The following is a 20,321-nucleotide window of genomic DNA, read 5'->3' on the forward strand; positions in this document are numbered from 1 at the left end:
GATACTGCATGCAATTGGCTGAGCCGTTATGTTTATTTTCTATTCATCTCTGCTATTTTTGCTTTGTTTCTCCTTCAATTCTCTTAAATGTGTGAAAATTTTTCTTCCCTAAAATGGATAACTCTATTCTGCATACAATACCGTTTTTACAGGAAGCCAAGATCGTAGCAACAAATACTATATGATCAATGAGGTGTCAAAAGTACATAACGACAATGTCTGTGTGCCTGGTGATGTCTTTGGATATGCCCAGGAAAGTTTGTCCACAACTTACAAAACAACGGACGAGTTTCAAAGCACCTTCAATGAATCTGGTACAAAGTATATGGACAAAGTAGCAAAAGGCTGTTCACAAGCTAAAGCATGTTTCGAAAATCCTAAAGAATGCTTGGAGAGCATCCTAGATGCTAACAAAGATAAGTTTTCCTATTTGTCCGATCTTGTCAAAATACCTTTAACGTGGTCATGGCCAGAATTACTCTTCAGTAGCTTTATTGCTGGGATTTTAATCTTGTCGTTATATTATTTGCTCAAGTTTGTAATATCTCACAAATTACTAAAAAGAAGTACTCTGCTTTACTTACTTACAGGCTTTGCATTCATCCTGCTTACTATTTGCTTACTGCCAGATGCGCCTGAGCAAATCAGCACTCTCTTTAATTCTTTCTCTGAGTGGGTGAAAAGTACTTCTGAGGAGCTAAAATTAAGTGAGAAGATCAATGTATTTTTCCAAGAAGTTTCTAATTTCTTGGAGGTATCATGGAATGCCATTCGTGATTGTTCGTTATACATTTATGAAAGCCTGGGCAATTCAATATATTACATTTTGGCATATTTCTCACTAATGCTGAGAAAGCTAAGCTCTGAAAAAACTCAATAAAAGCTTTTGGATCAGATTTAATTTTATTAACGGTTATTAATAGTTTATATAAGGTTATTATTGTGTAATAAAAGACAGTGCATACCCCAAGACAGACAGTTTCACGGAGTTCCTACCTAACTGATCGATAATCTTGATCTTAAAATAGTCGCCAATATATGAGTCCTCGTCATTGTTCTTTGCTGTTTCTTTATATCCAACCTTAAACGCATCGTGCTCATTGAACACAAAAGAATCATTTTTCTCAATCAAAATACAACGGTAGAATAGCTTTATTTCATAGCTTTTTCCGTCTACTTTGAGAATGATCGAGTTTTTCATTTCAAAATACTCTTCAAAGAACTTGAAAATTAGCTGTTCTACTGAAAACTCACAGGTGAGTTCGTTGTAAAACATTTTGGTTCTTGCTTTGCAACATTCAGGAAGTACCTTTTCACCCGCAATCAAATAGAAGTTTGAAACCAAAATTCCGTTCTTTCTAGGCTTTATTTTGAGATCAAGCATTCCTTTAAATTCACTGTTGTGGCAAGACCAGCAATCAATCAGCTCCTCCCACCCCTCTTGTGGCAATCTATGAACGGTTGTAAATGTGAAATTTACGTCGTGTCTGCACTTTAAATTGCTGATTTTCAATAAATCTATTGAACTCTCTATTCTCTCGTACTCCTCAACGTCAAATGACCATATATCAGCTGATCCTGTTCTTTCGTACTTTTCATTTTGGAATTTTAGTCTCTTCACACTCTTTAACAGTTCAAAAGACTCTTTTCCGTATGCGAATCCTCTTTTTGAACTTTGTTCTATTTCAATCATGTCTTTTATCGGCAAGGATGTTTGATGGAATAGTGCTTTCGGCAAAATGCACAATAAACAGTCTGCACTTCAAAATAGCTAAGTATAAAATATACTTGTTAAAACTAAGCATTTTGAAAAGTAAGGTGTGTTTAGTTAATAACTGAGCCTATTACAGGGATTTTTAACAAGTGTATTTTAAAGTTAATTAGATATAATATGACATATCATTTATAAAGGTAAATTTAATCTAATATCGTTAACATTTTCCTTGATGTTTCAAAAGTGGAATATAGGAAATCATCTATCCTTGGTTCTATTATAAACCAGTAGTTGGTCACCTTTCGTTCATCTATCACATTAGCATCATACATTTCAGTACTTGAATTATAATCTCCTATTACAAGAACGTGAGATCCCCGCGTGCCAACCTTAAACATCGTTCCATACTGAATCAACTCAAAATTTGCATTATTCGGTCGGCCACTGGCACAAAGTTTAACTTTTGAGGAGTTTGGAGATGCACACACTCTTTTATCATTTCTCATTAAGGCACCGTCCTTAAACTCTATCTTTTGTTCTGGGGAGGTTGGGTCGTATTCTGTAAATCCAACATTGTCGTCTGTTATAGTCAAGGCTAAGCCTGTGGGCCTGTTTTCTCTAATAGTGTATACCTCCGACTTTACAATAGTAAAGAGTAGCATCAAGTTCATCTGAGTCTTAACGGTCAAATGTTTAAATTTGTATTATGAAACAATGACAGGTGAAGTTAATGAACGTTTACAGTTAGTTATCACACTTTCATCCAATAAGCTTTAGTTTGTTTAAAAATTAAATTATCACTTTTTGTAATTCAAAAGTCCACTTCCATACGTTTTGTTGTGATAGTATTTTTCACTAATCTCTGCTGGTAGATTTTGCATATACTTGTAAACGCTCAAATCATAGAATCTTAGAGATGTTCTTGGGTCAGTATACAAAGCTGGCAGTCCTGTAAAGTCACAAAGCTTTCTTCCTGGCTTTACAGAAAATCTAGGAAGACTTAAGTATGGATGGAAAGATGCAGCTAAACTTTTGTACATTTGTTTCATGGACTTGTATTTGATTTGAGAGGTTAAACGCGTGGAAAGCTTGTATTTTGAGAGTCCAGCCATAAAAAGGATTGGGGATAAAAATATGCAAGAATAAATGGACTAGCAAGGTTTTAATGCAATAATCAAGTAGATGTACGTTGAACACAGACATATCGCAGATGTCAGAATTACTTGTCAGATTAATACTGATAGCTTGCGACTCGAGCACCAATACTGAGTAAGTGTCTTTAGCTATTTAATGTAGGTGTAGTATTTCCATAAACTAGTATTCTTACCAGTGCTATGAAGTAGTAGCATTAAATATTTGTACGGATTTTACAAAAGAATCTGCAATGCTTTGTAATTAGAATTTTATCAATTATACAAGAAAGTAAAAACGCCCTGTTTAATATTTTAATAACTCGATTCGAGAGCATAAAATATACCCTACTTCAAAGCTCCACGCTTTCATACAAACACAAAAACAGACTGCAAATGGTTTTTATACTGGGTGAAATCAAGCAATTGTAAATGTTTAAAGAGTTTTCTTTTCTAAAAACTTTAATACAATATAATATTAAATGCTCCAGCAAATGCAATTCAATTCAACAGTTCATAAGCTGTATTTAAATATTAAAGCATCTATTAAGTACATATTTACAACTTATTTAAGCATTTTTAAGCACCATCATATCAAAAAGACAGCTGTCAATTAAAGTATAATTTAATGCTTTAAAAATTGAACATAGATCTTTTAGGAATAAACCTATCATAAATCCTATTTAAGATTCCTGTATTTTCAGCTACTGTTCTCTCATTTGTTCCATTTATGTATTCGTCCATATTAACTACTCTGAACTTGACAGCATTTCCAAAGCACGGCCCAACTTCAATATCTCTTTCATTACGATCAAATGGGCCGTAGACAGCACATCTCTGACCACTCCAATCCCTAAGCTCAAATATTTTAGACCCGTTTGGCACCGGCCTCAGTTTCCATTCAGAAAAAATATCAGCATATTTACATAGCCTTAAATCTCTCCCACCTATTCCATCATTACAAACATTTTTATCTCTGTGCTTTAATATTTCATTCCCACTCTGAAAGACTGTAGCTTCTTTTTGAGTCCTAGCGTCCTGCTCATTAATAAAGAAAAGAATGTTGTCTCTGACAGCAAGTATAAAATTTGGATTATGAGCATCATAGAGCTCAAATTCATGGGAAAGTGCTGTGGCACGGACAATGCCATTCACTAATAAAAAAATCAACACTAGAAACATAATATCATCGCTGTGCTACTGTATATATGCTACTTGAAACAAAATATCTTGTCATATAAATCAATGTTTTACTGTTTAACAACTGTCAAAGTAGAATTGTGAGTTTATTTCATATTTAACTTTAATTTAATAAGCTTAACTTTAATATGGCGTAAAATGACAACGAGCTATTACAGATATTTATTAAATTTGAAGAAGTCATATAATTTTATTTGCAAATGCTCAATGAACATGCCAAATCTGCAAATAAAGTTACTTCTTCCGGGAAATTGCAGCATTACGTTTTTAAAATCTATTGTTTTGGTAGGAATACAGTAATACACATCTTCAATTTGCTTTGCAATCGTTTTCCAGTTGTACTTCCCTAAAATATAACTGTAAAGCTTAAATGGATCATGTTGGTTAATCATCTTGAATGCATTAGATAACTGTCGGGAAATTCCATCCGCAGTAGGCTCACAAAAGAGTATTCCCTCGTTGCACAGTATTTCATGGATTCCACCAACATTCGTACTGACAACTAACAACCCACAGGCGGCAGCTTCCAGTATAGCCAAACAAAATGTTTCAGTCAAAGACGTGTTCAGGAAAATATCTGCACTTCTTAGAAAATCTGGAACTTTCTCATACTCTACTTCTTCTAAAAGCTTAACTTGGCCATGCAAATCATTTTCATCAATAGCCTGTAAGATCTCTGATTTTTTCGGGCCATTGCCAACGATAATAACCTCAAAATCTTTGTTTTTGCAAATCAAAGGAAGAGCCTCAATCAAAAGATCAACACCTTTTCTAAAGACTAACCTTGACATTACAAGTATTCTTTTGGTTTTTCTTATTTTCCTTGAAACGGGATAGAATTTCTCAGGTATTATCCCGTTAGGAATCACAGATATTCTCTCAAGGGGTATATTTGTCCTAATATGTGTGTTTTCTTTTGAAATCTCTGAAACGCAGATAGCCCAGTCTACGTTCTTACATATAAATCTGCTTAAACCATTAACTAGTATTCTTTCAAACTTAGCCACTTCAAATAAAGAGTGATCTGTGATTACTGTCTTGATATTTAAATTGCTTGCATGATAAACACCTTCAAAGCATAGGCTTGATACAGTTTGATGGCCGTGGACAATCTGAATATTGTGTCTTATAAAGATTTCCCTGAAAAGAATGTAATTGGTAAAAAGTGTGGGAAATGTTCCATTTTTTGCTATTATTGGAATATCCAAATAATATACAACTAGGTTACCTATTTTCTTTACTCCTTCATAGTTTTCGTTTTTTGTTTTATACTTGTGAGTTATGATAATCACAGAGTGTCCAAGGCTATAAAGCTCTTCTCCAATTGTTTTTATGTGTGTCTCGACACCACCTTTGCTTGGATAGAAGAAATCTGAGACTAATGCAATATTTAAACTTGGTTTTCCTGCACTATTTAGATTGTGTTTGGTAGTTTCCATTTAGGATATAAATTGCATACAACACTAATTGCATACAGGGTTTGTCAAGAGAATTGCTGCAATAATAGCAACTTTGGGCGAATTAGTCCATGTCACATATTTTTGTTTTGCTTCTTGGATCGTTTTCCTTCCCAATCTTTGGTAAAATTTTTTAAAAATTTTCCCCCAATGGTACTCATTCCAAATAAAGATCCAGAAGCGGATTATCTTCTTGTAAGAGTTGTAGGTGGTGAATTGCCTGGTGCGACTTTCTCTCAGAGGGTTGGTCCAATGAAAATACCTGGTAAAGTTGTTGGTGAAGAAGTTAGAAAGCTCACAGCCAAAGAGTTCGTTCAGCAGAAGATTCATGTTCTTTTGAAAGTAAAGGATAGAAAGGCAACGTGTGAACTAATGCCTTCTACAGCGCAAATCATAATAAGAGAGCTTAAAGAGTGCAGAGAACCAAGAAAGAAAGGATCTGAAAAGGCACCAAGACTTCACAACGGATCTTTAAGTTTAAATGCGCTTTTCAAAGTCGCAACAGAGGTTAGAGCAAGATCTAGATCTAATTCTATGAAAGGGACAGTTAAAGAAGTTCTTGGTACAGCTAGAGCGGTTGGATGTTCTATTGAGGGAAAACACCCCAAGGAGGTAACATTTGCTGTTACAAACGGCAGAGCAGCAGTTGCTGAGTTATTTGGAATTGAGAATGTAAATTCTTTACCGGCATTTTTAGATGATTAAAGAATATTTGAATTATTCATGCGTTTATGTTCATTATACACTCAATAATATATAACTTACTGATCAATGTATAAATATTAAATTACAATATATTAAAAAGTATGCCATAAGGATTTGGATATCCAAATAATTTGATTGCAGTATAATGAAATTGGTTTTATTTATTAATTGATAGCTTATGCTTGCGATTATCGATGAAGTTTCTCATCTCTCGGATGAACATCACAGACACTGCAAAAATTCCAGAAAATATCACAAAGTATTCAAGAATTAGATGGTATTTGTGAGAAGCAACTTCACTTGTTGATTCTGTCAAGTAATCAACATCATTCACTATTTTTGATAACCTTTTCAATTGAACATCCAACTGATTAATTTTTCCATCCAAATCATTTCTGTTAGTTCTTCCGGACACGCCAGTCTTCATTTTTCCAACCTTTTCTGAGAGCGAATCGACTTCTTTAATCAGTTCCTTCTCTGCCTTTATTATTGATGTTTCAGGAAGCTCTCCAATCACAGCTTTGGTATAGCTTATAACAGCATTGATCTTGAAGAGCAAATCTTGGACATCCACATTTGGATGCTTGATCTCACTCTTTGGCTTGACCTGTGTTGTAATCTTCTGCATATTAACTTTAGTGACACTATAATCAGGTGTCTCTTCTCTATGGTAAAGTTGTGCATTTCTCAGTTCAAATGCTTTTCCAGATGATACGTGCTTGTAATCTGCAAACAGTGATAGATAGCTTCCACCTTTAGCAAATTCCAGATAGTCTTTTGTAAAGAATCTGAAGTTGTCGTAAATTACAGTGTCTCCGTCATAAATCTCAACTTTAAAGTTCTTATCCGTACAGATAACCTTAAGCTTTAATGTCTCAAGGTTTGAAAATCTTTTTGGATTTAGGGAATCAATCACAGAGACGTACTCATCCATATTGGTGTAATCAATCCCATCATTCTTAGCATAGACAAGCTCCACACCTTTACCAACAAACTCTAATCCAACAGCAAACCCATGAAACTTTGAAGGCCCACCCTTAAATGATCCTATGACAGGCTTTTCTTTTGTATAGAACAGGAAAATGCCAGCGGATTCCCTAGATTCAAGGTTGAGCTCATTGAATTCAAATGTGAATGACCAGTTGTTTTGGGGATTTTGGATCTCCCATCTAACCATAGCACTTTCATCTATTGTAGATCTCATAAAAAGCTTGTCAGGTTTTACCATGACATTTTGAATTCCAATGCGATCATTATAGACGTGAGGAATGAAGCTGATCTCATCAATGACAGATTCGGTGATGTCATTGTTGTTCGTGGTATTCTTTATATTCTCAGTGAATATCCCAACAAGATTCAGAAATAATCCAAGCATTGCTTGTTTTTAGTTTTCCCTTTTCAATATAATCTGAAACTGTTTTAAGCTATTTACAAAATAAACAAGATTGAAAAACTCAACATTTTATTATATTTATTAACAGTAGGCTGCAATAGCAGCACTCAGCAATTCATTTAATAAGCTTAATTTAAATTTACAACATACCGTTTAATTTTTAATTTGTCAATTGTGTTTGAATATTGCTAAGCAATGGCACTGTCATTTAGTGCATATTAAAAAAAATTAGAATGTATCGAGGCTGTCTAGTTTTGATGTGCTGTCACGGGCTATCTTATGGATATATACTTTATTTAAACTTAAGAACAATGCCTAAGATTACATTGAAATTAAAAGTAGTTTATTGGTTGTTAACCTCAAACAAATATATCAGCGATCCGACAGTTAAAACTTGCTTTTATTTAAGTTTCCTTCAGAATTTAGTTCCATGGCACTATTTCTATTCTTCATTACTGCACTATGCTCAACACTGATAATTCCTAAGGCACATCTAAATCACAGGCTTTCTTATCACAAAAATGGGGCCAAGTTCATCAACAGCTCTGTTAATGAAAATACACGGGTCGATGACTACTTTGATTTTCCTGACAGCTTCAGCTACCTCAGCAGCTCAGAATACTCGCTGTGCAGAAATTCAAACAACAAGCTATACATCTGTCCAAAGTCTATCAAATCTATGGCTTGGAAGCTTGAAGACATAAGAAGAGAAGTAAGGTTCAGAGATCCTTACGGTGATTGCCTTACAGTTGGGATGCATAATCTTAAAGATGATAGCTATAATGTTGAGCTGAAGGAATGCTCCGAGAAAAACCAAAATCAAATATTCATACTATTTAGTGATCATGGTAATATCAAAACTTCAGAAATTACAAGGAAAAACATAAACAGTGTGCCAGAAAACGAAAAAAATGATTTTAGAATGAAAAATATTAAATTTAAATGGTATTAAAGTGAAATTTCAACAATTACTGCTCTGGTTTTTAAAATCATCACTTTAGTCGTGTTAGAACTGTTCAATACCTTCAACACTGTTCGATTCATTTTTACTATTAATGGTAAATAAATTATGTCAATTTTTAATGTTTTTATTTTATTTTAACTGTTTAATTATTTTTTAACTTTTGAAAAATTTTAGATGATCAAACTAGCATATTTTGAAATAAAAGTGACAGGAATATCCAATTCCTTCAAATTTAAATAGGTTAGCGATGATCTTTATTATACCTTGATTTAACTCTTGCTTGCAATGCTGGTATTATTGATTTGGCTATTCACTAGTAAATATTGCACGTGTTGTTCTTTGATTAAAATATAATCTGTTAATCAAACGTCAATTGCTTATTTTTCTTAACAGTCAAAAGATCATTAAAAATCTTTATCATTTGTTTAATAAAAACGTTAATTATTAAAAAAATGTCAAATGTCTTGACACATATCACATTCATTATATTAAGCTATAATTATTGATCTTAAGTGCACTTTTCTTTATATTTCTATACTAGCTATTCAAAACTCAGATTAGCTTGTTTAAAAGTCAGAGAAGTAACGGCGATCAAAAATGTAAAAATCAATACATTCCAACAATCAACAACTCCACTTTTACTTCCCTTTATTTCAAATCATTGGCTTTGATCTGTCTCCTAAATCATGTACTTTCTCTAAAAATTTTGCAAAAAATTTAACTTCAATTCAATAATTAAAACAACTGAAATTGCCAATAATATAATTGTTTTGAAAATTTTAAATTGATTTGCCACCACAATTGAATTCTTATAAAAATTTGTATTTTTAGTGTTAAGCTTTTGTTTTAAATTCAATTTATATCATATTTTTGAAACATACCCTTATGTCTACTGAAAGTGAAGCAGTTCAGAACAGTTCAGAGCATGATAGCGTAAAGAAACAGGCTATGATATATGAAGATGCAGATCAGAGACAAAGAGTAATGGAGGATCAGCAGATGAGATACCATCAGAGTGTCAGTCCACCACCTCATCCGATGATGTATCGGCATGGAATGGAACAGCTTATGATGCGTCAAGCGATGCCTCGTTCGATCTCTCCACGTATACAACCTACCGAAGATTCAGATCTTACAGATGCAATGATTTTTCTTAATAGAATCAAAGAGGAGTTTAATGATAATTTGCATGTTTATGATAGCTTTCTAGAGACAATGAGAGACTTTAGATTCGAAAAAATCGATGCCGAAGAAGTTTGTAAGGCTGTGAGAATTCTTTTCAAAGACAAGCCTCATCTGATTCGCTTGTTTGATGAGTATCTTCCTCATCATTTAAGATATTCAGATATGAGTAGAAGTTATGACATGCAAATGCCAGAGAGACATAAAAATGCCTCATTTAGAGGATCAGGATTTATTCCTAAGCCACCTGCTCCTATGCATGTGGGTCAAATTCCACCTGGATCTGCTTTGCATATCAACAGAATGGGGCATCCAATACCAACACATCCTTCGTTTATTGGGAGGTCTGTCAGACAAAGCCCTCCGCCTCAGATGAATGTTCCTCAAGAATCTCAGTCGAGATTCAAAGCTACAGCACCCCAGCAACCACAGTCACCAAGACATAAAACCGCACACGATTTTGTACAGCAGGTTAAGAAAAGATATTTAAATAAGCCATTGATATATAAACAATTCGTAGATCTGCTACAAAACTCTAAAAATAGCTTTGAGAAACTCTATACCCAAGTAAGTGCATTGCTCTGTGATTCACCTGATTTAATTGAGAAATTTGAAAGGAATTTTAAGACTCCACAATCTCCAGATGGAATGATGTATACAAGCGACAGAGATCCTCTCAGAAAGATTAAACAGAGGCTGCAGAGCAAGGCAATCTTGAACAATTCTTGAAAGTTATCAATTATTACAATCAAAATTACCTAAATGCTAGTGATGTTATCACTCTTGTTGAACCATTAATAGAAGATAAAGAGAACATGGCTGCTTTCAAATCATTTATTAAATATGAAGAGGTTGTGTTAGAAACCGAAGCAACTAGATATAAAGGATTAGAAAAGATAGGATCATACAAGATACTTCCAATAGAGATCACTTTAGATTCCTCTATACCCCTCTTTAAGGAAGTACTCAACTGTACCTGTGTTTCTGTATCTACACATGAGTCGGAAGATGACACGTATGTTTTTAGACATAAAAACCATTCCGAAGATCTTCTCACCCGTATTGTAGATGAACGATCGGAGGCTGATTTAGTTATGGATCGCCTAAAGTATTTAATCATTAAACTTGAGGAAATCTATGAATCAGTTGAAGATGTTGAACTTGCTCCTAACGACATTCAAATGTCAGGTTCACTGGTCAAAGAAACATTGAAGAATGTGTATGATACCAAATGCCCCGAAATTCTTGAGTCCATTCTTATCAATCCTAAGAAGGCTATTCCTGTGGTTCTTAAGAGATTGAACAAGGTTTTTAGGGAAAATCTAGAACGATTACGTGATTTCAAAAAGTTCTGGCGGGATATTGCTGAAGAACATTATTACAAGGCCTATGATACTAAAGGCGTGCTGTATCGTTCCCAGGAGAAGAACTATCTTTCATTAAGAAACGTTGAATGCGAGTCTCACAGCCCCTTATCTTTCGACGTGAAAGATTTTGAATTGTTAAGCAATATACGAAATTTTTTTAGTGTTTTTGCTAAAAGTCACGCATCTAACAGTTTTAGAAAGCCAGCCGTTGAAGCCCAGCTTCAAGTTTTTGATTCACTCCTTGAGGAACTGTACAAGGAGTCCACATCTAAAATAACGAATTTTAATACCTATGCATTGTACTATTATCTTCTCATGCTTTATACTCGTCTTGAGGAAATAAAGAAATTAAAACTAGAGCCTATTTCCTCTAATCCAGTAACTGTGTCTATCTCTCTTCAGGAAGAATATCACATTGAAGATCGATATGCAGAGATATTAAAAGCAGCCGAAGAGCTCATGAATAAGCAACTTGATGCAGATAGATTTGAGGAGATTGTAAGAAGAATGACTGATAGTATGGGATACAAACTGTATAATTTTAAGAAAATAGTATCAAAAATAGAGAGACAGGTTAATAGTCTTATTGAGGGAAATACAGAAGAAGTACAGGATGAAGAGGGAGAACAAGCCAATTATTCCATAGTAAAAGCCGGAAGTATTGTAACAATTCGTAGGGTTGAAGATAGTGCTATTGAAGAAGTTTCAACAAATAAAAATTGAAACATTTGAGTATTTTAATTATGTTTACACTCACCTACTTTAATATTTACCTTGATTATCTTCTTTAATACTTCTTTGCTAACTTTTTGTTGGTAGTTTAACAGTGTTTTTAATTAGATTTGTGATTGTTTTTGTCTTTAATAATTTGTACAAAAATTGAAGGCAGTGTGGCCCATTTGAATCTAAGGCTTATTTCAAGAATAGTCAGCAAAAACAATTAAAAACAACACTGTTATGAAAACATTTAAGCCATTCAATAAAGCAGAACTCATTGTAATGATAGATTGAATAATACAGTGCATCATGTAAATGAATTAAGGTCTGTTATAAACGTATGTAGTATTGCTCTTTGATGCCATAAACAGAATAAGCACAATAACTATTAAAATAACAACTCCAACAGCTATCCTTTTGATGATATTCAGTTTTCTTTGGTACGCCAAAGCAGATTCAAGCTCTTTGTTCGCTTGCTTCGTATTCATTTCTGCCGCTGTAACATTCACAACGATCTCATCTACAACCTTTGTGTTTTTATGAACCATTTCATCTATTTCATCTATCAAAGCCACAAGCTTATTTATATTTTCCACAATGTTGTCTATTTTCTTTCTTCGATACTTGGCCTGTTTCAGCATTTGCTGTCCAGAATGTGTTCCTAGTGAAAATGCCGTATTTAATGATGCCTCGGAATCAGAACATTCAACAATCTTGTCAAGCTCAGCCTCACTTACGTTTGGATTTACAATCTGAAAGGCTTGCTTCAACAAATCTTTCTCCTTCGTCTTATACTCACTCTTCAAGTTTCTATAGGAATATACTGCATCAGATAACTCCTTATAATACTTATACGTATGGACTTTCCGTATTTCAATCTCTTCTTTAGTCAATTCCCCATTCTTCTCCAGTTTATTGGTCTCTTCTTGGGTACTTTTGATAGCGTCTTTTACAGCATGACAAATCTTGTCGAATGTGATATCTAATGTATCAATCTTCTTATCCAGAGCAAGCTCCTTTTCCTCAGTCAGCACAGAAGTCTGTTTCATTCTAATACATTCTTTCATTTCCTTAATTATTTTTCTAAGCTCTTTTATATTCCCCAGTATCAGTTTACTGTTGTCCAAAAATTCAATCATAAAGGGGAATGTTATGTTTCATTTTTGGACCCTCTGCATGAAGCTGATTGGCGCACATCTTTCAATAGCGAAAGGTCTTCACACTGTGCAGAAACAAATGGACATTTTGGGTTGTGAAACTTGTGCAATATTCTTAAAAAATCAGAGGAAGTTTGAATCTTCTGAACTAAGCTTGGCGGAAATTGAAAAATTTAGAAAAACAGTGAGGAATCCCACAATAATTCTACCGCATGGCTCATATTTGATCAATTTGGCCAATCCTGATACTGTAGAGAAAAATATGACATGTTTTTTGGATGATTTGAGGAGATGTCACAAGCTAGGAATACAACTGTATAATCTCCATCCAGGATCGGATACTAAAAAGATAGGGACTGCAGCAGCCACTAAGCTTATTGCCGACAATATAAACAGAGCCATGGAGGAAGTTCCTAACATATCAATTTGTATTGAAAATATGGCTGGACAGGGGAATGTCCTAGGAAAGACCTTTGAGGAACTAAGAATGATAATTGATAATGTAAAAGACAAGCAAAGAATAGGAATAACATTGGATACATGCCATTTATTTGTTGCAGGATTTGATATTAGAACAGATGAATCTTTTGAGAAGTAATAAAAGACTTTGATGATAAGTAGGGCTAAAGTACTTAAAAGGAGTGCATCTTAATGATTCCAAATTTGACCTGGGATCATGTAAAGATAGACATGAGACGATAGGAAAAGGGAAATTAGGGTTAGAAGCATTTAAATATATTATGAATAGTAAGCATTTTGACAATATTCCATTGATATTGGAAACACCTGAACCAGAGAAGTATCACGAAGAGATTGGGCTACTTAAAAGTCTTGTCGTTGATACAAAGCATACATTTCATTAAATCAAATAAATATTAAAAACGGTTTTCATTTTTAATTTAATTTTTGCTTGTGTCAAAATGTCTCACTGAAGAAGACTTCGGCCATTTCTGTTTGAATATTATTTGTGGATTTTCAACCCATGGAATTTTGTTTTTATATATTTTAATAAATAATAATACCAGTAAAATACAAATGATGTAAAGTAGAGTATAAATTACATAATCCTTGAATCCACAGTAGTTTCCTGGAATTTTTTCTATTTCTTTATTGGCCTGTTCTAAATACATGTTTGATTTGTCAAAGCAGCTGTCAATAGTATCAATAAGGCATGTCTGTGATTTTAAAGCCATTTTCAATTGAATTAATGTATTTGTGACATTGAAAATGCTTGTTTTAATATTGTTGCTTCTTTGAATTGTCTCTTGCAGTATTATTGTTTCAGGGTTCAATGCTTCCAAATAGTCAAAACTGTGATTGGAGCTCTGTGCGATATTAAAATTTTGAATGGTTTTATCACTTTTACACAATGATTTTTGCTCAAAATTTCTAAATTTTGCCAAATAAATCCTTAGATTGTTCAGCAAGTACTGTTGAACAGATTCCACAATGTTCTTTTCTTCACAGTTGAATGATTTGACATTTTGTTCTATTTCCTTGACAAGTGTCTGAACCCTACCTTTTAAATCATTGATTTCCCTATATTTCTTTTCTTTCGATCCGAAGTTTGGCAGTGTGCTCATTTCCATTTTATTTTCCAACTGTAAAATGCAAGATCCCAGGGCAACAAGCTGGTTTAAAATAGGATGTATTGAAATACACGCATAGCTTTTGGTCGGTTTTTGTCTTATTTTAAGGAAGTATTCAGTCTTATTCTGGATCATTGCTATTTTGTGTATTATTCAGAATATAGCTTTTAAATAGTAATTTTGGAAGTACAACAAACCTGAAACATAGAAAATATTGAAATAGGACAGATATTATAAGAAATTAACAGGACATCCAACAACAAATGCAGAAGGTATTTCTACATGTGGGTGTTTGTTGTAAATAAGAGCTTGGTGCATTAAAAAGAAATAATATCGTTATTGCAGTGTACTTTGACATAACGGATTTTTCAATATTCTTGATAGCTAAAGCTTTCAAAATGAAATGACATCCATTAAAATAAACTATGACGTGCAAGGTTCTTAATGATTATCTATGACACATCACTTCTTATTGAAGATAAAGAAAATCTTCAATTTTTGAAAGTACATCAATGTTGATTTTATACGGATAGATAATGTAAATATTGCATCTTGTCTTCTTCAAAGATCATCGAGTGTGTTTATCAAAAATTCACAATCCCAATAAATAGAAGTGCCAGGTAGCTTTATCAGTGAAATACTGAACCGCTTAATTTTTCTAGTACCTTTAAACGAGTATTCAAATTAATTAAAGATCAAAATTTACTTATATGCTTAAATAACATGTCAAAGTCACTTGAAATTCAGGAAAATCATTGGTTATATCATATAAATTATTATACTTTAGTTTAATCTTAACTTTGATGTTGTATAGACAATAATATCATTTTTTAAGAGCATAATTATCTCAAGCCAATGCTTTTCGGACCTTTAATATGGACGGCATTTTTCCTGTTCAGAATACAAACAAAACATGGAAAATAAAAGCAAGCAAAGAACTATGCGTTAGCTGGGAATCGAACCCAGGCCGTCAGCTTGGAAGGCTAAAATCATACCATTAGAACACTAACGCTCATATTAAAGTAAATACATTTAATTTAATATTTTTATACTTTATTTTGTATGAAAACGGCAGTTAAATAGTAAATAATTATTTGATTGTTATGTTGGAAGTGCAAAAGCAACTGCTATGACATTAATTTAATCTTATTTTAGATCGATTGCATTTTCCTTTTTAAAATCAATAAACGTTTCAGCGAAGTGGCGTGACCAGCTTTGAGATTAAATTTAAATAGCCTGTTTTATCTATTCATTTTATATAAAGTAAAGTGCTATCCATCAATTTATGTGTTGTTTATTTCAATAAATTATGGAGTTGTACTGTGCTTTATCTTCTTTATTGCATCTTCTTTTTAGTCTTATTTTCTTGATTCAACAAAAATGATTTTCATTTTTAAATAACAAAAAATATACCCACATGAAAATACCTTTTAGAGGAAAATTCCCCCCGTTTGCAGAGCTCGTCAGTCTTGGAAGTAACTTCTTTTTGAGATCGATTCTATCCATTGTAATGCTTTCAGCCTTTTTAAAACTTTGTGCCATGGACAAACTTTGGCTTGTTTTACTATCTTTTATATTGACATTCGGCATATCATTTGAACTGATCTCAATCACTAAGAAGAAAAGTGAAAACTATGTCCTGAGTCCTTTGCTCATCGCTACGATCTACCTTGCTATTTTTTTCTTCAATACTCTTCCTGCTTTAGTAATGGTCTACCCTGAAAAAAAAATACTCAGTAGACTCAACTCTTTTAAACCCTTGGTCTTTGCCTTGTATTCTATTGGCTTGATGTTGTCAGTTATCAGTTTTACAAGAGAGTTGTTAGTACCACAACTCCTTTTACTTGCTATGACGCACATCGCTGTATCCGTATGTAGTCTTGCCTGTGCCCTTAGTATCAAAAACATCATCCATGGGAAATTCTTTTATGTCTACCCTGCTCTACTCGTTATTATGAATGATATATTTGCCTATCTCATAGGAAAGTCATTCGGCAGAACACCTCTGATTTCACTGAGTCCAAACAAGACGGTTGAAGGGCTTGTTGGTGGATTTATCTTTACTTTTATTACTGGAATGGTTCTGTCGTTCCTGAAAATTAAAGGGCTATTTTTGTCTGACATGATGGATGGCAAACTAAGTGAGCCATTGAATTCTAGTAGATGGTATCTCAAGTTTCCTTGTGTTTACTTTCACAACTTACTGTTTGTAATGGCTGCTTCATTTTTTGCACCTTTTTGTGGCTTTCTTGCCTCAGCCATTAAACGTGCATTTGGAAAAAAGGATTTTGGTGCCCTAATTCCTGGTCATGGAGGAATAACCGATAGGTTTGACTGCCAGGTATTAATGGTGTTCTTTACATATTACTATTTGAAAGGTGTAATGGATTTTGAAAATTCAACAATTACAATAGCCTATAACTATTTGATAGACAATTTGAAAGATAAAGAAATTCAGAAACTCTCGGAAATACTACGTAGAAATGTGCATTAAATTATTTGTTCAGTGGGCTTGTTTTAATTATCTTTTTAGTGATTGTAAAGTGGGAATGCATTAAATTCAGAACCTAGAAAGAGGTCAGAAAATCAGTGAATTTATGCTCAAGCACCCATTCTAGGAAACTTATGAATAATACCGTTAGTTACATCGTTGTTGTAAATACTGGCTTAGAACGACAAAAAACTGTGTATAAATACACTTATACAAACAAGAGCATGCTATCTTTTGGAGCTGATAAACACTGTGAGTTAAATTGTCTTATTCTCACTTTAGCTATTCCTAGTTTTTTACACTTTGCCCATGGAAGAAGGCCTGCAGCTCATAAACCAAGAAAGGATTAGTCATGGATACACAATACATCATTTCAGAACATACAACAAGCACTGTAATAGAATGAAAAGGGAATACTTCAGACAGAACCACGATCTTTACCTTATTTATAGTTTAGAATCTAATCTGGCCAAGTTTAAAATGTTAAACTCAATAACCTTCTTATACAAGAACAAAAGACTGTTGAAGAAAAGTGATGCTTCTAAAAGTGATTTTTCAAGGATTTATCTGAGGTATGTCCTGTGTTTCATTGAGAATGAAAAGAACAGTTTAAGTATTGATGATTTGGTCAGTCTAAGACATGAACTGGCTGATTACTACTCTTTTTTAGATGACATTTATCGTATGAACGACAACAGACATGATTTTGAACAGTATAAAATAAAATACAAATGGCATGATGTTTCACTTCTATTTGAAACTCAGAAAATTTTAGACTCCTTTCTTAACAATTCATTCTTTCTGAATGACTTTCGATTCAATACACAGCTAGCCTTGAAAATTTTGGATGTTGAAAATAAAAAGATGGATCTTTTTGATTTTGTAAAGACTGAAAACGATCCATTTCATGTCTTTGATCGTGTAAATATTCTCTTTTCTAGAGTCTGTGAACTTGAACGGTTCCTAAATGAAAACTTTGTTGAATCGGAGTATGTTCAACAGCTAAAAAACTCAAGTGAAAAAGTACTTGGGTTTGTTAAGAAAGTAATGGAATATAACAGTGGAGTGTTACATTCTGACATTGATTCATTTACCGTTCCTGCTCATTTTGAATTAATCTCTGACCACTTAGAAAGTATGAAAAAGAATAAAAAGGTCAATCCATCAAAACTCAGATCAGTTCTTTTAGGTATTCTCGAGAAGAGACTTGCTGTTGATGTTACAGAGAGAAGCATGCCATTTCTACCTGTGTTTTATGATATTGCCAATGATTTTATCACGTATTCATCCGTTGATAATTCTATTGCTGGGCTTTTACAAGATTTCAATTTTCTCCGTAGAAAATAAACACCTGACTTTTAGTGTGTCTTATACATTTTTGTAGTTTATAATTTTATAATGCTTTTATGCACTAGCTTTTAGAATACATTCCAAATTAATACAATTTATTGATATTGTGGATTGTTATTTACCGTCAGACAAGCCCTGCTTGCGCTTGTCCGATATTGCTTCTATTCTTACATCCCCCCCTTTTCCATTAGTGCTTGTGTTATCTGTGCTTTTTCTCAAATAAATTGCTTGTACTGACGAAAATGAAGTGTTAAGCTCTGAAAATTCAATTTCATGCCCCATTTCCCTTAGTTTTTCAGTTATTCTGTCTGGAAGTGTTGGCTCAATCATTGTTTTGATTGGAAACAATTGATTATGAATCCTACATAGCGAAACTGCCCTTTCAAGCGTGTTACCTGCTAGCAAATATACTATTGTTGTTATTATGGCTGTTGGTATTCTTGTTCCACCTGCTGCACCAATTATGAGTATTTCATTATCTTTTATTAATATTGTAGGTGCAGCAGATGAAAATGGCCTTTTCCCCCCCTCTAGAATATTAGCTGGCATCTTTTCTAAGCCAAAGGTATTGTCTATCCCAGGAATATAAAAATCATCAATTTGGTTATTAAAAATAATACCAGTTATCGGATCAAGTAATTTGGATCCAAACTCAAGATTGATCGTGGATGTAAGAGAAACTATCATTCCATCCTTGTCTATTACGTTTAGATGGGTGGTTCCGTGGTCTTCTTTGTAGAATGGGATATTTCTGTATTCCTCACTTGACATAGCATTTTTCAGACTGAACTGTCTAAATATTGAAGTTGCTTTGATGTCAGATATGATGAGAGAAACTTTCTTTTGCCATTTGTCAAGAAATTCTGGGTCTTCAAACTTTCCTCGCTCTGCTGCCATAAATTTAAATACTTCAATTAAAATGTGATAAAGATAGAATGAATTTTCATTGTTACTTAAAATAAAAAGATCTCTGATGTTTATTCTTTCAAGGATCTTCAAAGCTTCAATGATAAAAAGACCTGATGTGGGTAGATTTGTTGTATAGACTTGAAAATCGTAAAAATGTCCCTTTAAAACGCTTCTCTTCTTCACTTCATACTCTTTTAGATCTTCTAAGGTGAATACTCCACCCTTACTGTTAAGGAAGTCTACTATTTGCTTTGCAAGGGTTCCTGTGTAAAATGAAAGAGGATCATTGGAAAGTATTTCCAGCGTTTTTGAAAGGTTATCTCTTTCAATAATGTCTCCTTCTTTTACTAGGTCTTCATTTCTTGTGTATGTACTTTTCAATCCCGGATCATCAAAAATATACTTTGAATTTTTTATTAGCTTTTGTTCAAGAATATTCGAAACTTTAAACTTTTTTGAAATTTCAATTGCATCTGTGAAGAGATCCTTCCATGGGAGTTTTCCATATTCTTTATGAACCTCGTAGAATCCTAGAACTTCACCAGGCACACCCACAGAGAGTCCTGTGGTTGTTGCTAGTCTTTGGTCATCCATGAACATTTTGTGATCTATTTTCTTAGGCGCTACCTCTCTAAAGTCAAAAGAGTCAAAAATATTGTCTATGTCAGTCCTTTTTTCTTATTAATACAAACCCACCTCCACCAATACCAGCAGAAAATGAATTGACAACTCCAATAACTAAAGCAGCCGAGATGGCTGCATCTACAGCATTGCCACCTCTTTCTAAGATTTTCTTCCCAACAGTTGAAGCAAGCTTACACTCTGTGTTAACAGCATAGTGGTAATATATTGAGTTTGAACAAACAGGACCATGACCTGCATTTTCAGACATTGCTAGGTGGAGGAATGCTAAGATCAAAGACCAATAAGCCATTTTGTTTTTAATGACTTTTATTTTTATACTTGAAACAATTCATATTTGAAGAAGGTTATTAA

At 33.5% G+C, this 20,321-nt stretch overlaps 18 protein-coding genes and 1 non-coding gene across 19 annotated transcripts; 8 read left to right on the top strand and 11 right to left on the bottom strand.

The window, feature by feature from the left end:
• Nucleotides 1–181: 181 nt before the first annotated feature.
• On the top strand, nt 182–880 carry VICG_00579 (uncharacterized protein; the record flags this gene model as incomplete). The annotated part of the gene is made up of 1 exon (XM_007603969.1): nt 182–880. The coding sequence occupies one exon, from the start codon at nt 182–184 to the stop codon at nt 878–880; it is 699 nt and encodes a 232-aa protein (XP_007604031.1).
• A 57-nt stretch (nt 881–937) lies between these two features.
• Nucleotides 938–1,693, bottom strand: VICG_00580 (uncharacterized protein; the record flags this gene model as incomplete). The annotated part of the gene is made up of 1 exon (XM_007603970.1): nt 938–1,693. One exon carries the CDS (start codon nt 1,691–1,693, stop codon nt 938–940), a length of 756 nt encoding a protein of 251 aa, XP_007604032.1.
• Nucleotides 1,694–1,917: 224 nt separating this feature from the next.
• VICG_00581 (uncharacterized protein) lies at nt 1,918–2,385 on the bottom strand (the record flags this gene model as incomplete). Its single annotated transcript, XM_007603971.1, has 1 exon — nt 1,918–2,385. One exon carries the CDS (start codon nt 2,383–2,385, stop codon nt 1,918–1,920), a length of 468 nt encoding a protein of 155 aa, XP_007604033.1.
• A 126-nt stretch (nt 2,386–2,511) lies between these two features.
• VICG_00582 (uncharacterized protein) lies at nt 2,512–2,826 on the bottom strand (the record flags this gene model as incomplete). Its single annotated transcript, XM_007603972.1, has 1 exon — nt 2,512–2,826. The coding sequence occupies one exon, from the start codon at nt 2,824–2,826 to the stop codon at nt 2,512–2,514; it is 315 nt and encodes a 104-aa protein (XP_007604034.1).
• A 651-nt stretch (nt 2,827–3,477) lies between these two features.
• On the bottom strand, nt 3,478–4,026 carry VICG_00583 (uncharacterized protein; the record flags this gene model as incomplete). Its single annotated transcript, XM_007603973.1, has 1 exon — nt 3,478–4,026. One exon carries the CDS (start codon nt 4,024–4,026, stop codon nt 3,478–3,480), a length of 549 nt encoding a protein of 182 aa, XP_007604035.1.
• Nucleotides 4,027–4,196: 170 nt separating this feature from the next.
• VICG_00584 (uncharacterized protein) lies at nt 4,197–5,483 on the bottom strand (the record flags this gene model as incomplete). The annotated part of the gene is made up of 1 exon (XM_007603974.1): nt 4,197–5,483. One exon carries the CDS (start codon nt 5,481–5,483, stop codon nt 4,197–4,199), a length of 1,287 nt encoding a protein of 428 aa, XP_007604036.1.
• A 168-nt stretch (nt 5,484–5,651) lies between these two features.
• Nucleotides 5,652–6,206, top strand: VICG_00585 (uncharacterized protein; the record flags this gene model as incomplete). Its single annotated transcript, XM_007603975.1, has 1 exon — nt 5,652–6,206. The coding sequence occupies one exon, from the start codon at nt 5,652–5,654 to the stop codon at nt 6,204–6,206; it is 555 nt and encodes a 184-aa protein (XP_007604037.1).
• Nucleotides 6,207–6,363: 157 nt separating this feature from the next.
• On the bottom strand, nt 6,364–7,581 carry VICG_00586 (uncharacterized protein; the record flags this gene model as incomplete). Its single annotated transcript, XM_007603976.1, has 1 exon — nt 6,364–7,581. The coding sequence occupies one exon, from the start codon at nt 7,579–7,581 to the stop codon at nt 6,364–6,366; it is 1,218 nt and encodes a 405-aa protein (XP_007604038.1).
• Nucleotides 7,582–8,029: 448 nt separating this feature from the next.
• VICG_00587 (uncharacterized protein) lies at nt 8,030–8,551 on the top strand (the record flags this gene model as incomplete). Its single annotated transcript, XM_007603977.1, has 1 exon — nt 8,030–8,551. The coding sequence occupies one exon, from the start codon at nt 8,030–8,032 to the stop codon at nt 8,549–8,551; it is 522 nt and encodes a 173-aa protein (XP_007604039.1).
• An 897-nt stretch (nt 8,552–9,448) lies between these two features.
• On the top strand, nt 9,449–10,474 carry VICG_00588 (uncharacterized protein; the record flags this gene model as incomplete). The annotated part of the gene is made up of 1 exon (XM_007603978.1): nt 9,449–10,474. The coding sequence occupies one exon, from the start codon at nt 9,449–9,451 to the stop codon at nt 10,472–10,474; it is 1,026 nt and encodes a 341-aa protein (XP_007604040.1).
• VICG_00589 (uncharacterized protein) lies at nt 10,471–11,835 on the top strand (the record flags this gene model as incomplete). The annotated part of the gene is made up of 1 exon (XM_007603979.1): nt 10,471–11,835. One exon carries the CDS (start codon nt 10,471–10,473, stop codon nt 11,833–11,835), a length of 1,365 nt encoding a protein of 454 aa, XP_007604041.1.
• Nucleotides 11,836–12,149: 314 nt separating this feature from the next.
• VICG_00590 (uncharacterized protein) lies at nt 12,150–12,968 on the bottom strand (the record flags this gene model as incomplete). The annotated part of the gene is made up of 1 exon (XM_007603980.1): nt 12,150–12,968. One exon carries the CDS (start codon nt 12,966–12,968, stop codon nt 12,150–12,152), a length of 819 nt encoding a protein of 272 aa, XP_007604042.1.
• Nucleotides 12,969–13,005: 37 nt separating this feature from the next.
• VICG_00591 (apurinic endonuclease (APN1)) lies at nt 13,006–13,584 on the top strand (the record flags this gene model as incomplete). The annotated part of the gene is made up of 1 exon (XM_007603981.1): nt 13,006–13,584. One exon carries the CDS (start codon nt 13,006–13,008, stop codon nt 13,582–13,584), a length of 579 nt encoding a protein of 192 aa, XP_007604043.1.
• Nucleotides 13,585–13,885: 301 nt separating this feature from the next.
• VICG_00592 (uncharacterized protein) lies at nt 13,886–14,710 on the bottom strand (the record flags this gene model as incomplete). Its single annotated transcript, XM_007603982.1, has 1 exon — nt 13,886–14,710. The coding sequence occupies one exon, from the start codon at nt 14,708–14,710 to the stop codon at nt 13,886–13,888; it is 825 nt and encodes a 274-aa protein (XP_007604044.1).
• Nucleotides 14,711–15,516: 806 nt separating this feature from the next.
• On the bottom strand, nt 15,517–15,587 carry VICG_02260. The gene has a single exon. It is a non-coding gene; the product is annotated as a tRNA-Gly (tRNA).
• A 405-nt stretch (nt 15,588–15,992) lies between these two features.
• Nucleotides 15,993–17,069, top strand: VICG_00593 (uncharacterized protein; the record flags this gene model as incomplete). Its single annotated transcript, XM_007603983.1, has 1 exon — nt 15,993–17,069. One exon carries the CDS (start codon nt 15,993–15,995, stop codon nt 17,067–17,069), a length of 1,077 nt encoding a protein of 358 aa, XP_007604045.1.
• Nucleotides 17,070–17,375: 306 nt separating this feature from the next.
• VICG_00594 (uncharacterized protein) lies at nt 17,376–18,413 on the top strand (the record flags this gene model as incomplete). The annotated part of the gene is made up of 1 exon (XM_007603984.1): nt 17,376–18,413. The coding sequence occupies one exon, from the start codon at nt 17,376–17,378 to the stop codon at nt 18,411–18,413; it is 1,038 nt and encodes a 345-aa protein (XP_007604046.1).
• Nucleotides 18,414–18,530: 117 nt separating this feature from the next.
• VICG_00595 (gamma-glutamyltransferase) lies at nt 18,531–19,925 on the bottom strand (the record flags this gene model as incomplete). Its single annotated transcript, XM_007603985.1, has 1 exon — nt 18,531–19,925. One exon carries the CDS (start codon nt 19,923–19,925, stop codon nt 18,531–18,533), a length of 1,395 nt encoding a protein of 464 aa, XP_007604047.1.
• Nucleotides 19,926–19,989: 64 nt separating this feature from the next.
• Nucleotides 19,990–20,217, bottom strand: VICG_00596 (uncharacterized protein; the record flags this gene model as incomplete). Its single annotated transcript, XM_007603986.1, has 1 exon — nt 19,990–20,217. The coding sequence occupies one exon, from the start codon at nt 20,215–20,217 to the stop codon at nt 19,990–19,992; it is 228 nt and encodes a 75-aa protein (XP_007604048.1).
• Nucleotides 20,218–20,321: the final 104 nt, after the last annotated feature.

Source organism: Vittaforma corneae (genome assembly GCF_000231115.1).
Source record: "Vittaforma corneae ATCC 50505 unplaced genomic scaffold supercont1.3, whole genome shotgun sequence".
Taxonomy (NCBI): Eukaryota; Fungi; Microsporidia; family Nosematidae; genus Vittaforma; species Vittaforma corneae.